At 34.3% G+C, this 15,056-nt stretch overlaps 1 protein-coding gene across 6 annotated transcripts in view; it reads left to right on the top strand.

Moving 5' to 3' along the window:
• ZNF438 (zinc finger protein 438) overlaps positions 1–15,056 on the top strand; it is a 59,318-nt gene that overhangs the window by 32,863 nt on the left and 11,399 nt on the right. For 5 of the 6 annotated variants that reach the window (XM_085301374.1, XM_085301373.1, XM_085301371.1 and 2 more), the window contains one exon: positions 6,535–6,591. In XM_085301374.1, coding sequence (XP_085157500.1) covers positions 6,564–6,591 — 28 coding nt within the window. In that variant the 5' untranslated portion in view covers positions 6,535–6,563. Of the gene's footprint in view, positions 1–6,534; positions 6,592–13,599; positions 13,632–15,056 lie in introns of all 6 variants that reach the window. The other variant, XM_085301375.1, reaches the window with a different exon arrangement.

Raw genomic sequence — 15,056 nt, 5'->3', positions numbered from 1 at the left:
TGTTATCAACAAAAGGTTATTGAAAGTAGCAAAGAACCTGCCTTGCAGGCACAGTTCCATGCTGACAGATGGCCATAATGTAGGCGTGCCAGGGAACCATTATATAGATCACGTAACAGAGTATGGAGTGAAGGATTTTCACCCAGGATTGCCACTGTGGCAGTCAGTGTGTGTGCGGCTTYAAGGAAGTGTGCTCTGACCGGTCCATTTAATGGGATGACCAAAAATTTAAAAATAGCCTGGGCTAGCATACGGTATGTTTTAGGTTCTGATGGGTCTTTACTGGGAGAAGTGACCAGTTGCAAATGAGGCTTCTGTTTCTTTCTGGCTGTCTACTGAAGTTACCAAATGGACTCAGCCAAAAGGTGTCTGCTATAGACACACATTTCTCCCTGAGTAATTACCTATGTATGGAAACATAAGCAATGTATAATTTCTCTTCTAAGAAAGCTGTACTTCATTGGTATGTTTGCATATATAATGGAAGGATGAGGATCTGCTGATAAAAGATGAAATCATAATATGAAAATACCATTTAAAATAGAAAGATCTTAATTCAATTGGCCAGACTCTTGAAATTGAAGATTTGGATATTGAAATACAGAATATTTTTGCAGATTTTCAGAAATGCAGGTCAGCTATTGCTTGATTGTTGGGTAGTATTTTTTATTTTTTAAAACAAATTGGCTTAATGCCTTGTGCTTGATTTATAAAGTAGCCAAGTACTGCAGGGTTTTGGCAGATACACTTGCTCGAACAAATGCTTTTGTTTGTCACACCAGTCAGTCTTTAGGTTTGTCACTTTTACCTTCCTCGGGATTTTTGTTGTATTTCATAGCTTCAGTGTTTTAATCCTTTGTTTTGAGTCTAATTCAGCCTAAAAATATTTACAGATTTCACTATTTTTTCTGGGAGTTAAAATGATTATATTGGTAAATTCCATTCATTCACGCTTTTTGAAGAATATAATTTTTGTTGAAGGATTTCTAAATTTCAGGCAAGAACAGTTGCATGACACCCTCATTTTTGAGGTGGCACAGTATGTAAAAGGACAGTTGTGAAAAATTAAGTGACTGRAATTGCTTTTGAAATATAAATGGATACTTATGGGCCTCTATTAGGAGAACATATTTTCTAAATTGGAGCAAGTCCTTAATGTTTCTTTTTAGCTGAATGTTTTGCTTCTGAAATGAAATTATATAATATTATTTAATAGTTCTTTACATGTCTAGCTTTAAGTCACAATTTGTAATTAACTATAATACGAAATTACAAGATTTGATTTAATGCCTTCTTCCAGTACCTGAGCTAATGTTCTCTGTATTTGAAGATACGGTCGTTGTCTTTGAGAAGCTTTGTTCTTCTAACAAAAGGCACCAAAAATAAATTCTGTTAGGGTCATAGTGGTTTAGTTTAATACTATTATGATAATAAGTACTATAATTACTTTCAGATAGTTCTTCCTTCCCAGAGGATGAGATTTTTAGTTCTGAGCCTGCTTAAAGCATGAGAATGACAGTAAAATTAATGTCATAACCTTTGCAGCCTATTTATCGTTTTTTGTGTAGTATCCTGAAGAATTTTGTGTAACATCTAAAATAAATGTCTTAGTATGGCCAAGTATCAAATTAGGTTAATTGGGTTCACCTGATACTCAGACTCAGCATGTCTATCAGGACACCAATTTCATGTAAAAGACTGTGGATATCTTTCTGTGAAAATTGCTTTTAAATTATTGCAKGTATATGCTCTACTTTCTTTGATTGTGTGTTAAAGACCATTTTACAGTACACTTTTAAGATTATTTTCAGTTTATTTGATTTTTTTTGGAACTTTTTTTGTGTAGTAACATAAGGATTCATAAAAGCATGAAAGAACACRTTTGTGGCTTTGAGATAAATTATATTTTTTAATTTCTGTCCAAGACAACTTTAACTCCACTTTATTGTAATCCTGGTAATAGATTTCTTTTCATCTCTGATCAGTCAACAATAGATTTCTGGAGAAGTAGTTTGATTTCAGGAGTARTTCATCCTGAATGATTTATTTATTGTTCTGTATTAGTATTACAAGCTGAGTAAAACAGATCTAAAGATTATATAGAATTTTAAAAGCCCTGTCATTAGGATAGACTTGCTGGTAGATAAAGTGAAATTGATGATAAGGCTACATCAGAATAATCAGTGTCATCTTTTGTATTTGAAAAGAACCTGTACTGAAATCATATGCAAGTGCTATGAAATCCATTCGTAATTAAGGAAGATGCTATATCAAGCCAGATTTTTTTTCATTTGATTATGAATTCTGCTGAGGCAAGTGTAGGAAGCTGCATAGATGTTATAACCTTGAACTTCTATACTTCTGTACTGTGCACTGTTGGAATTTCAGAACTTTTTGATAAAACGTCAGTATACTTTGAGGACGTGCATCAAATGTATGTGGATATTAAGTATCCATTAAATATGTTACAACCTGGCTGAAAGATCTCAGCAGCTCTCAATAGTGCATTAACATGAATCATTTTATTTTTAGTATGGTTGGGGTGGGACTGGTTCCAAGCCTAGCACTGGTCAATGATCAGAAAGATAGAYTAACCACCAACAAAGTTTGAAAATAGTGTGTAATCGCACAGGGCAGTTGCACAGAGTTATGCAGTTTGCTTTGTGAATTGTGTTCATATACAACGAAAACATGCTGTAGGATAAAATTCTTCAATTTGAAAGAAATTTTACAATAGAGTGATCTGTAGATAGCCTTTAAAATGGCTGAGATATATTTAAGAGTAAGGAGTTCAACATGAATTTCTAATGCAGCGCTGCAGCAAAAGGAACTAATACAGTCTTTGGAARTACGTGAACAAGATTAGCTTTATCTTGCTGCATATTATCACTACAACTGGGGTGAAATACTGCAAGCATACATTTAATAACAGAAAAGTTTTAAGGGGTGGTAGAAAGAATCTTGCTTTGACTTCAAGCTCTTGGGCTGTTCCATTTTTCCGAGGGAAGGTTACATGATGAAACATCTGTAAAAAATGAAGAGAAATGAAAGACTCTGCAGTCTAACAAARTCATTCATGAATGGCTAAAAGATGAAAAGTTAATTTGAAAAATAAAGCTTTTTTTTTTCATTGACAGTAGCTGATCAATGAACTGAACAGTCAAATGAGTGCATTTTCTAGGTCAAGAGAGATACCTTTCTGCAATTAGGGTTGGATTCCAAACAGGGATGTCTGTACAAAATGTTTGGTTTTTTGTAGCCCCTCGTTTTAGTGTTAGGATTTGTGAATGCTTGGAAGAAGATGTACAGCTTGTATTTCCATGCAGTATTGTAAGAATTATTGATCTGTATTCTTAAATCTGGTTTATTTGTTATAATCCTAAGAGGAACTAGTAACTGTGAGTTAGACGTCCTCTTAAGTGGTTTAATGTGCCATACAACTGAGAAGGCATGTGAAAATCTRTGAAAATACTACTCTGAAATAATAATTTTGAGAACCTTAGTTTGAACAYGTATTTCCTAAATTGTTTTTCACAAGAATATGTTATTATAACTTCTTTCTCTGTGTTTTCAAGTATTGGCAGCCCTAAAATAGAATGAAAGCTTTTGGCCTTGATTCTGTAAAAAGAAGGCCTTTGAGCCTTAAAATTGAGCAATACGGCCTTAAAAAAAAAAAGGGGGGGGGGGGGCGTTACAGTCTGGGTGACAAGTTGAAAATCCACACTGGTTCCTGGAAGTGTTTTGCCATTCCAAATTAACATCAGTTTGGTCTGTTCCATTCTTGTAGTTGAAAAGGAAGTTGCGTATATGTTAGCTTGATGCGAAACGTGAGTTTAGATGACGTGAAGTACACTTGTACGCTGTCTGACTCATCAGGCATTGGCTGCATAAGCACCACGGACAGAGGCCTTGTGAGCCACACCAGGATATACTGATACACACCAGGAAACCTGTGCCACTGGGCATGGCTTGAAGTACAAGAGGTGTGGTGCRTGTTGCAGGTGGCTCAACACAGAAGGTAGGGCTACCAAAGGTGATTAATCTGTTTGCTGTGCAAGTGCCCTCATTGCTGCAGCCATGACCTGCTTTCTTTTGTCCTTGATGTTGGACTTCCTGGAAGAGTTCTCGATTTTTCTTTTTTGTACACTACTGCAACCCACAGAGCCTTTACCTGCCTGGAAGCTTGCCGTTGCTTTTTCAGAGTCATGAGTTGCAAGAGAGACAAGAAATGTATTCTAGACTTACATTTATGTTTGGTAATTGTGACAGAAATTGTCCTAAATACTTTTATATTTAAAAACCTGTCTTTTCATTCTTATGTGCTTAGAAGGAGGCTCTCGAGCTCACATCTCGAATGTTCTTTGTTTATGATTSTGCTAACTGTTAAAACCAGGAAAATAAATAAAATTCACATCCTCACATTTGGCTCTGCTCATGGAAGGTTTTTGTAGATACACAACGGTAGGGACTGCTTGTTCCAAGTAAACTTCCAAGTAGTTGGAGTTTCAGCTGTATCACGTCAGTGGACTTGTCTGTTGCCTTCCTGAAGTTTCCAACCACATCAAGAATTTTGTACGCTGAGTGACTTGTGACTCTTACTTTAKTTGTTAGTGAAATTGAGCAAAACCAAGCTATAAGGCAGACTTCCAAAAGCCAGACTCTCTTATGACAATGAACATCTAAGTGAATAACACGACAATCTTACATAATCATCATTTAATATTATTCTTATGTTACATTATGTCTCACATAATTGACTGCCAAGTCATGCTTGACCAAAGCTCAGATGACACACTCTGACTACACTGGAGGGAAATATGCCAATTTCTAAGTCACTAGGTGACCCCTTGATAAAATGCTAGTTTATGTCAAACATTGTGCATCAAATACTGTGTAGGAACAATAGCAATTCTGGAGAGATGGCAGTATAACGTCTGTTTTGCATACGTGAGCTAATACTCTTCAGCTTAGGTTCCATGGAAGATTCTGCTCATCAGTCAGCTACATGGGATCCATGCAGGCAAATGTTTGGAGGAAAAGGATTGTCTGTGGTTCTTCAGAATGCATTATCACTTTGGAATTATCCCCCTTTTTTGCTTTGAAAGGGGTTTTGAATTACAAGAAAGCTAAGTTAGTTGTACCCACTACTGAACTATGAAGAGTACGTATGAGCATATATGTAACTGAGGAACACTTAATGTAAAACTCTAGTGTTATTCATATGAGATATGGGCATCCTGGGATCCATACAAAGAACAGAATTTTGAAAAATTATTGCTGTAGTAGGGTTGCTATTCTATTTTTACGGRTCATAGTCTTTTCTCAAAAGGAGAAAAAGATAGTACTTTTTTCATAGGAAAYGTAGCTTTTTTTATATATAAATCAATAAAATGTTTAAATCAATAAAATCACTAACCATAAGGTTAAAATTTGGAAGTGAGTTATTACTGTATAGCAATACTGATATTAGTGGGCTGATGAATGCTGTCTCGGTACATATGTTGACTAAAATTGAAGACTGAATTGGTATACAACTGATGTACATGTTGATACTTAATTTGTTGTAGGTTTGTTGAATTGGATAGGTCAGAATATGATATGATAATCATGTTGGTTGCTTGAGACCTATGCACTTCAGCAAAAGTTGTTAATGACCAAAATTACCATCATGTAAATAAAGTTCTAGAGCTATAAGACATTTATTTTTCAATATGAGCGTGTTACACTACAGCTTGAAATACTTAGGTGATAAAGTTACGTTTGCGTTGTGCCTTATAGGATGATAACAGTAAGTAAAAAAATTGTCACAGGATCTGTGAACAGTCATAGAAGAAGTGCATACTGAGTTAATAGTGYGATCAGGTGGTTCTGCGACGTTCTTTTGGAACTGAATTGTGTTGTCTTCACRGTTTTCTTCTGTCATGCTGTGTAAAGCTAGAACAACACCTACTATAATATTGACTATACCATTTGATAAAGCAACAATTAAATGGGCTAAATTACCACCGGCAAAGATCGGCCTTTCATGCTAAGTTTGAAATAGATTTGCTGGGACATGTGGAAGTTTTTGGTTTTGCATTGATCAATACTTGTACTGTGTGTGCTGGAATTAGAGTTGTTCACATTTTTTTCAATCACTAAATTRAGTTGAAGTATCAATATGTTAAGAAAAAGTATGATAAGATAAAAAAAAGATCGTGTATTTTAGAAAAAGATTTACTTACCATGACAAATTTTGTCCAGTTCTTACAAAATAGTTTGAGATAYGTCAAAATATGAACATAACACAAGATTTTATTTTATTCTTTTACCAATATAACCATGAAGTTAATTAAATAGCACATAAAAATATTTGGCTTGTGCGTGTGAAAATAAATAGCCTTCTTAATTGTGATTCTTCTCTTTATATTTGAAAACTTCAGTATGATTTAAGGATTTATTTTTTGGTCTGGTCATACTTTAACATACTTTATTGCTAACTTAGTTTCTGAAAAAGTGTCCAAACTTCTCAGTATCTGTATTCCTTCTTTCCAGGAACATTGTCATACCTATTAGAGGGCATAATGCAGAATCCTTTAACTTTACCTGCAGGTACAGTATACTTTCTGTCCTTCTGTGAGAAACGAGAGATTTGTGACTTGTAATGTTGTTGTTAATAAATCACTGTATTACTCATGTCTTTTACTCTAACCTAGTTTGGTTAAAAAAAACAACAATTATACTGGAGCAGTTATTACTTAAAACAATTGTGATAGCTAATATTGCTTTCTTTAGGACATTACTAATAACTGTTACCACCTATAGTTGAAACAGTAAATATATAGCTCTGCCTCTTAATTGCTTCAACAGAATTAAATATCCAGGGTTAAATGAAATTTATTTTATCCTAATATATTTGAAAATCATTGTCGTATTTGATCACCATGTAATTGGAGGTCAAATAATATATCAATTTTCAAGTTATATTAAAAGATTAGCACAAACCAGAAAATATATAATTTCTAAATATAAGTTTATATTTACTTTTTTTCCAGCAATTTTTTTTGTATTTACCTATATTTTTACTCTGTTTTGTCTCTTTGCTAGTCTTTTGTTGATTTTCAGTAGCTAATGTCTGAGTTTTTCCCTCCATTATTAGTAAGGATGTTTGTGCTGTAACTGTGTATACCCAAGCCTCAGCATGTTCGTCCATARCTTTAATTTCTTTTCACCATTGATCTGTGTCACAATGCTTGTGTTTAAATGTGATTTTTAGCTTGAATTTCAGCTTGAATGATAATTCTTAAATGTGAGGGAATGTTTGATGTGTATGACAAAAGTCGTAATGGACTTTTCAGAACYGTTGTAGGTTGCAAATTCAGTGTCCATTTTTAGTACTTACATTAATGAAGAAAAAAAAAGTACTATATATTACTTAACTGGAAGCTTTTACTGTCATGAAAGTTTATATTTTACCTGTTTTGGAACACTGAATATTTTTTATGGCACTGTAATAATTCTGAGGAAGCTCTTCCAGGATGATGTGCGAATTATCTTAGCTGATGAGTTCTGTGCCTGAGGGGACCATTCTTTCAAGGGAAATGCTTCTGACTGTGGTGTGAAGCCATCCACCTTGCAGTGTACTACTCATCTGTGTATTTATGACTAAAATAGTGAATTCTAATACTTAAAAACTTTAACTTTTCCTTTAAATGATAGGGATTTGAGAAGTTTGTAGTCAAATTCAATATAGAGTTTTTGTTAAAGCCATTTTGAGTAATAAGAGGAAAAATGTAGTCTGTGAAGGTGTTTGCAAAGTTAAAACTGAGGAATCATTTGCTTTGGGATTTTTTCTCTTAAAGAGAAATCTTGACAGTTAGTATTCTATTATCAACATTCACCCAGAGTGAATTCTAAACTTTGGAGGTAGGAGCATTGTGCTGGAAGCTGTAACCAGATCCTGACTAAGATCTATATCACCATGGAATCATGATATTCTACAAATATACTAGTCTTAGTATACTTGGTTTTGAATTCTTCTCTCATCACTCTTATTTTGCCCTTGTATCAAGTATCATTTTTGTTTTTAAATGTATTATTGCACTTTGAAAATGCTGAGACTATTAACAATTTTTGATAATTCATGTGCAATTTTAAGTTGGTACATTTCTTACAAAGAAGAGTTTTGAAGATAAATGGTATTGGCAGTAGAGCCTGTCAGTCAGTTATGCACAAGATAGTGTTTCTGTCAGCCTTGCTGTGCTGTGAAAGTGCCTGTTATTTTTCAGTTGAGTATGGAAGTAATGATTAGTGCAAATTTTTTGATTGACAGCATAAACCCTTTTCTCTTATCATTTGTCATGTAATAGCAGGAGTTCTGTAATTTAATATGTACTCCTTCAGGACATGGGCATTTTTCTCAAATTAAAATGTTTTGTWTGAAAAGTGATTCTGTCATTTATGCAACAATCCATTGATAACCTCTGTTTAAAAAGTTGCATTTTCCTGAATAGTAATACATATTTAATTTCTGATATTTTAATTTTCTTAGGAATTATGAAATCACCACTGAATCRTTATATTCTGTAATTCACATTCATATTGATATTTGCTGTATAGCAAGTTTTTTTAGCATTCCATAATTGCACAAAATATCATTGTGGGTTATTGGCTTGTTAGAGGACTAAAATAGCTTTAGATGAGTGGTATTGTCAGATTTATAAAAACCTTTTTGTTAAATGGCTCAGACATAAAATAATTGTGTAGGTAAGGCTGTCTAGGTTTACCTAGAAAATCATTTAATCTTCTTTTGTGATTTTATGATGTATATTGGAAAAGCATATTCGTGTAAGCTGGAATCATAGTTTCACTCCTTGGGCATATTTATTTTAATGAAAAAAAATCATTGTATAGTTTAAAAAATCATTTTATATAGTTTAGTAAATCGTGTATCAATGTTACTGTGGTTATTTGGTGCGAGGAGATCTCAAACTTCAATTAACCATGTAAATGTGTTTCTTAGCGTCAACTCTCACTTCGTCGGAAACCCTGCTGCCTTTATGTCATTAACATAAATGCAGGTGCAAATAGCATTTATGCACTTTGATAGAAAGCAGTTGGAGACATTTCACTGTGGGACACGACACTTTCAGATTGTGTACATCTGTTCAAATAATGTATCCAAGCCAGTGACATGAGTGCAAGGATAAAAACATCTGCCCCTGAGACCATTTGCTGTACAGCAGATGCTTACATCTCTATTTATGCAGATGGTTTGTGTGATGAGCTGAGCAATGATGAAAGCAAAATGTTTGATAAAGATTTCAGAGTATTTCTTGGGATAGGAAAATGTGTTGGTAATTGTGCTTAATTTTCAGCCTATCAGAAGAGAGCATCTATTTCAATTTATTGATATTTTCTGTAATACAGACATATTATTCCTGATATTAACATGATAAGCACAAAATCAATAAGCAGATTTGTAGATATAAAAAAAAAAAAATTGCACAAAATCTCTACTGTGGATACAGAAGGATCCTAAATAATCTAAGTAATTACTTTTTAATAGGAAGACTTAACTACTTTGCTTCAAAATTTCACCTGTACTCAAGATTATACAAAATGTTGAATTGATTGAAAAATTTGAAAAGATGATTTGAAATAGTAGCTTTGYTTCAAACAACTTTTCTAAGTTGTTTAAAGGTTATGTGTGATGGTATAAAAGATTTTAGGACATTTGGGATTTTTCAAGAGCTGTATTTAGCATTACAGAATCATTAGACCTGTGGTTTGGCCTTTCTGTTATTTGGAAGTTACTGCAGGAATAGTTCACTTGAGCTGCATATCTAAACTGAGTTGGCACTTTAAAAAAAATAAACATACCCAATGATTTGCCCTTCACTGCTTGAGCAGGACTTGCCCGGTTCCCAGGGATGGACTCAGCTGTATTTTCCGTGCATTTTTCCTGCTGGAGGCCTGCGCCGTGGGCTGTCTTTGTCCCCAGAGGACGGACCCTCCCTGCTGGGGCCCCGTTGCTTTCAACAGAATAAGCACTCCAGATAAACGTGAATTTAGTTTGAAATTTAATGATGTGTCTGCACAGGGCAACTCTTAAGGATGTTATCTTTGGCTTGCATTCCCGTTGACTACATTTCTGGTTTAATTCCATTTTATGTTGGCGTGCATTACAAGTGTTTGCTTGTGTATTATCAGTTATCATCAGTGTATGCAATAGATTCCCTTTYAGCACCCCCACTGCCTTCTTTTGAGAACTAATGCTGCCTCTAAGCAGTACAGTAGCTAGTTTGAGCAGTTGAGCAATGTCAATGAACGTTGCAAATAACTGGAATTATGCACAGGGGAAAAAAGCATTTGGATGCTTGTTTAAATTATTCTCTTCTGCATCCTAATGCCAGGGTGGCCTAGATATGTTCAGGTTCAGCAGAAAGTGGTAATTTTTATATGTTCTAAAAAGTCATGTTGCCTTAGGACCATAGTCTTTCTGAAGATGTTTAAGCCTTTATGTGCTTTACAGGAGCTGTGTCTGTCTTTGAAAAAAATACATCTGTTTGAAGTACTGAGTAGATCCTCTAATCTTTATTTTTGTTTTAATCCTTTTGTGCAATTGACTACAGGTGACAATGTTTTGCACATCTCAACCAGAGCTGTGTGGTCTTTTTCCGAAGAATTTTTCATCATGAAAAAGGAAAAGGGGAGCCACTAAGGAAATACAAGAGCCCTGGGTAGAGAATTCCACATTTGAAAGTTAAATCACCCAGGTGACTTTCAGAAGAAATGAACTATTTACAGAATCCCTCAGAAATACTCTCCAAGGAATCTAAATTTAACAGTGTGTTATGTAGTCTATGCTTTCTTTGCAGTTGATAATCTGTGTGCTCRTACAGAAAACTTTCACAATAGGACAAGCAAAGTCTGACCATTAAGTCTTCTCATCCTCTGCTCATCTTTAATGAGGGAGCACTTCCCTRGGTTTGTAGTACAAAAGTCACCTTAAAGGTGTTTTTAATGCCTTGGATTATATAAATTTGCTCTGTKAAGAGTCCATAAGTCAAAGTGGTCTATGAATTGTTTGTTTTTTCCTGTGTTTCCTCTTCAGAAACAAGTGCGTTGATTTTCACATAAAAAGGGAAACGTCATAAAATGACTTACAGTTTCACTCTTCTTCCCATAATGCTCTATATTTTTATATCTCTATTTGTAAAAAAAATAAATTTTGGGAGTAAGAGGCATAATTCCCTTACTGTAATCAAAGGCAGAGATTTTCTATCCCGAGGAGTGGGACTGGATTCCCAGGAAAACAAAGATTGATTTTATTCTCAGCTGATTTGAAAGGGGAGCAAGATTCTAGTCAGAAAGTATTTCATGACTTATTCATATAATGGTTCTACTTGACCTTTCTGTGCTGCATATTTTCTGAAGAATTCTGCCTTCATTTTCATAGCTGACCTGGCCATTATTTCCTGCACCTCAAGAAAAAATAGGTTTATTAATTAGCACCAATATTAGATGTATAAAGAATTTGTCCAGGCTGTTGTGATCTTCATAGTCATTTTTTAAAGAGTTTTRCATTTGCATCAAGTTTACAAGGAATGAATTACTGTTTAGGTCTGTTTCTTTCCTGAAGGTCATTTTAAGACATTTCAACTGGGAATTCTCTCAGAAAATAATTTTTTAAAGACTAGTTTCAGTCTTTTCTTTCAAATCTTCTGTTGGTACCCACCTTCCAAAGTATCTGAGTCATATACACAATGCCACTGCAAGCTTGTGAATTCAGGGACCATCGCTTGCATCACCTCCCTTTAGCTATTTTCTGAACAATTAGTTCCCCCAAGTGGTTGTGTCACTAAAGCTGGGCTTTGCAAATCTCCAGGGATGGCATTCTGCATTGGGTAGAATGACGAGGCAAAAAACCCCAAAGATAGAACACAGGAACTGCAGTGCTACCRGAATTGTTTCTTTTCTGCTCAGCCGAGGCCTGTGGGAGCATCGTAGTTTCTAAATAAGGTGCACTTGAAGTCTTGTATGGTTGATTGTTGAAACTAGTATTGGTACATTGAAGCTGAAACACACTGTCTTTGATCATGTGTATAATAGTTTATCTCTCGGACAGAAATTCTCAAACAGCAAAGAAGAAGCAGTGCTTTTTCCTTTGAGAGTGACTTCTCTGATTGCAGAGGCTATGCACTGTCCCCTACCCATAGATTTATCTGTATAAAACCTTTTTCCCAAATTCTTTTACTGTCAGAGTAGTGACAAAAATCTGAGCATCAGTGTGCATATTCTTTATAAAGATGGAAAATGGTACTGATAATTACAGATGCTTTATCTAGCTCTTTTCACAACAATTTTCATTTCTTGATYTTAAAATATTTTGATTAGCTTAAAACCTTTTAATTATTTTAATCTTGATATGAAACAAGTGGCTTATAACTTGAGAAGCTGTGCCTTCAATAGCATGAAATGCTTTGAAAGTTCTCGAGTATGTGAGAAGTGCTAAAAGAATAGGGGGATCTGCTAATAAATGTATTCCAAATTCATTGCAAAGGAGTATTTAAAAATTTCTTATGTAGACATTCTGACTGCTAGGAAAGATTCTTCAGGACTTTCCCCCCTTTATGCAGGAGAACAGAGATGGCCTTTCTGTACAAGGTTGTGTTAAGCYTTGCATTGGCACATGCTTTATGTAAGATGTTGCTTTAGAATATTGATTTACTCAGGTGTGGCTAATAGCATACTTGATATAAAATCCTTAAAGTTTACCTCAGAGCTGTTGGCTGCTTGTTATCCTACACAGAAATAGCATTTTGTACGTATTTGAAAAGTTATTTGCGTTGGGAACAATACAGAGAGGTAAAAGTTCAAGACTGCTACAAAGCCTTTAAGTATTTAAAATCTACAGTAAAGCTTTTTTCCTTGGATGGGAAATCCAGAATGGTGTTTTAGACTATTGGTTTTTCTAATATTGGTAATATAGCATCTAGATACAGTAATTTCTTGATGTGTTAACTTTTGATTCACAGAGGTACTCTTGTGTGGAYATAGTTTGGCAGAACAGTTTTCTCTGAGAGCAGAGAGGTTGTATTTGCAGAAAGAATTCTGAAYTGCAGAAAGAAACTAAGTAATGAAGCAACTTCTGTGTATTCAAAAAAACTTTCAAAAAACAGAGGAAAGCATTTCTGCAAACTAAGAAAGTAGAGTTATCTAACAGTATAGATTTTTAATATTTTTTTTYCYTTTTTTCATAGAAGTTATATTGGATAGTATTTTTTGAAATTCAGATATGTATAAACTTTGGCATGTGTTATTATATGGTTAGTAGTGCAAAAAGGATCTATGCAGGAAAAAAGGAACTGGATTAGACAGGAAATTGAAAAACTTCCCTAAATATGAACTGTGTACGCATGATCTTGGATTACTGTATGAGTTATCCCTCCAAAGTGACTACCACTGTGCATGCCAAAAATAGACTTAGTTTATTCCCACACTGAAAAATGTCATTAAAAATTTTAAGGTTGAGTGTCTGCTTTAATGGAGTCCGGTTAATGTTCAAAACATTTTTACTTTCTAACTTTTTCTGTTGAAATGTTCTCTTTTGCTAAGAAGAGACTGTTGAAGACTATTTATGGAATCTAGTAAGTATCCCACTGCTCATAGAATTTCTTGCAAATCACTATAATCCTAATCCCTTCACATAATAAACATGYGCAGACTTTAAAACACGGAAGGTCTTTCTAAAAGGTAAAATGCTGAGTGCACAACGAGCAAATTACACTGAYTCTTGAATCAGAATTAATTATGTGTAAATTTAAAGAGGTCTAGTTTCCTTTTTAGAATTTTAACAACTTGATCTTTTTCCTCCTGTGATATACAGAACACATTGTTTTCTAAGCATATTTGTACATTTTGTATCTTAGAATGTGTGCGAATGATGTACTGTGGTTTTCTAATCTTGTATTGGAACACTTTATTACATTGTTGATTTTTCTAATCTATTACATTGCATAAAAGGATGCCTGCATAGAAATGATTTTATTACTCATAAAAAATCTAGCACTAAAAAGGTAAGAAATGCCAAGATGTAAGGTTCCCCCGGTGGCTTAAATACTGCTTTCAAATACATGCAATAGTAATGTTCCTTACCCATCTTAATAGTCTTCCTTTAGTACTCATAACCTACCCTGAGTATTTTTCCAAGATGTTTTCCAAATCTCATTTTTAATTTTCTTTTTCCTGTTCACTCTGTGAGCCCTAGTTTCCCTTTAACACCCTTTAATACCCTAGTTTCTCTTTAACACTATCTGAGCCTAGCAGTTAAGAGCTAAGGAGAGGCCATTTCCCTGTTTCAGCTTGGATGTTTGGACTTAATGGTTGTAGTTTTAGGAAAAATCCAGCTCGTTCTGAGGCAAGAGCATGTTCAATAGAAAGTAATCATTGGAAAAATTAGTTAAAGTACACATGAACACATTGAACACATGCCAAGAGCTTACAGCTTTGCCAAATTTGGGCAGCTTTTTAGAGAAACAAGATGCTGCTGTGTCAAATATCAAGGTCTTCCTCTAATGCACAGATGTATTACTAGATTATTCTTGGTTTAAATGGAGACATACCTGGGAACAGCTGACGTGATCTGGTAAAATTTATTTTAGAAAATTGTCTAAGGCAGATACCTAATATAGAATATACCATCCAGATGGTTAATATTTGACAAGGTTATAAACAGCCAAAAATAGATTCTTATAATGTCTAGTTTTGGACAATTCTAATCTATAGGCTTTGCTACTGATTTTTATAGGTGTGCAACAAAACCAGTTTTGAACATAGAAGGCCAAATTTAATTTCCATATTGTGGAAAGTGTAAATTGGCATAGAATTTAGTTCCTATAAAAATCTTATTAAAGCTACTTGAAACTTCATTTTTTTGAGCTTATTGTTTTGGTACTGTTGTCTGTCTGCCATGACAGTGAAGTTAAAACATCCCATCTGTTTACTGCATTAACCAGCTTTATTYCTTTTTTTAAACTATCATCCTGTATTTGGCATGTAATATATTAGATTTT

This window comes from Rhea americana, unplaced genomic scaffold (genome assembly GCF_003343005.1).
Source record: "Rhea americana isolate MKP2758 unplaced genomic scaffold, rheAme1 scaffold_176, whole genome shotgun sequence".
NCBI classification, from domain to species: Eukaryota; Metazoa; Chordata; class Aves; order Rheiformes; family Rheidae; genus Rhea; species Rhea americana.
This window is presented reverse-complemented; position numbering and strand designations above follow the sequence as displayed.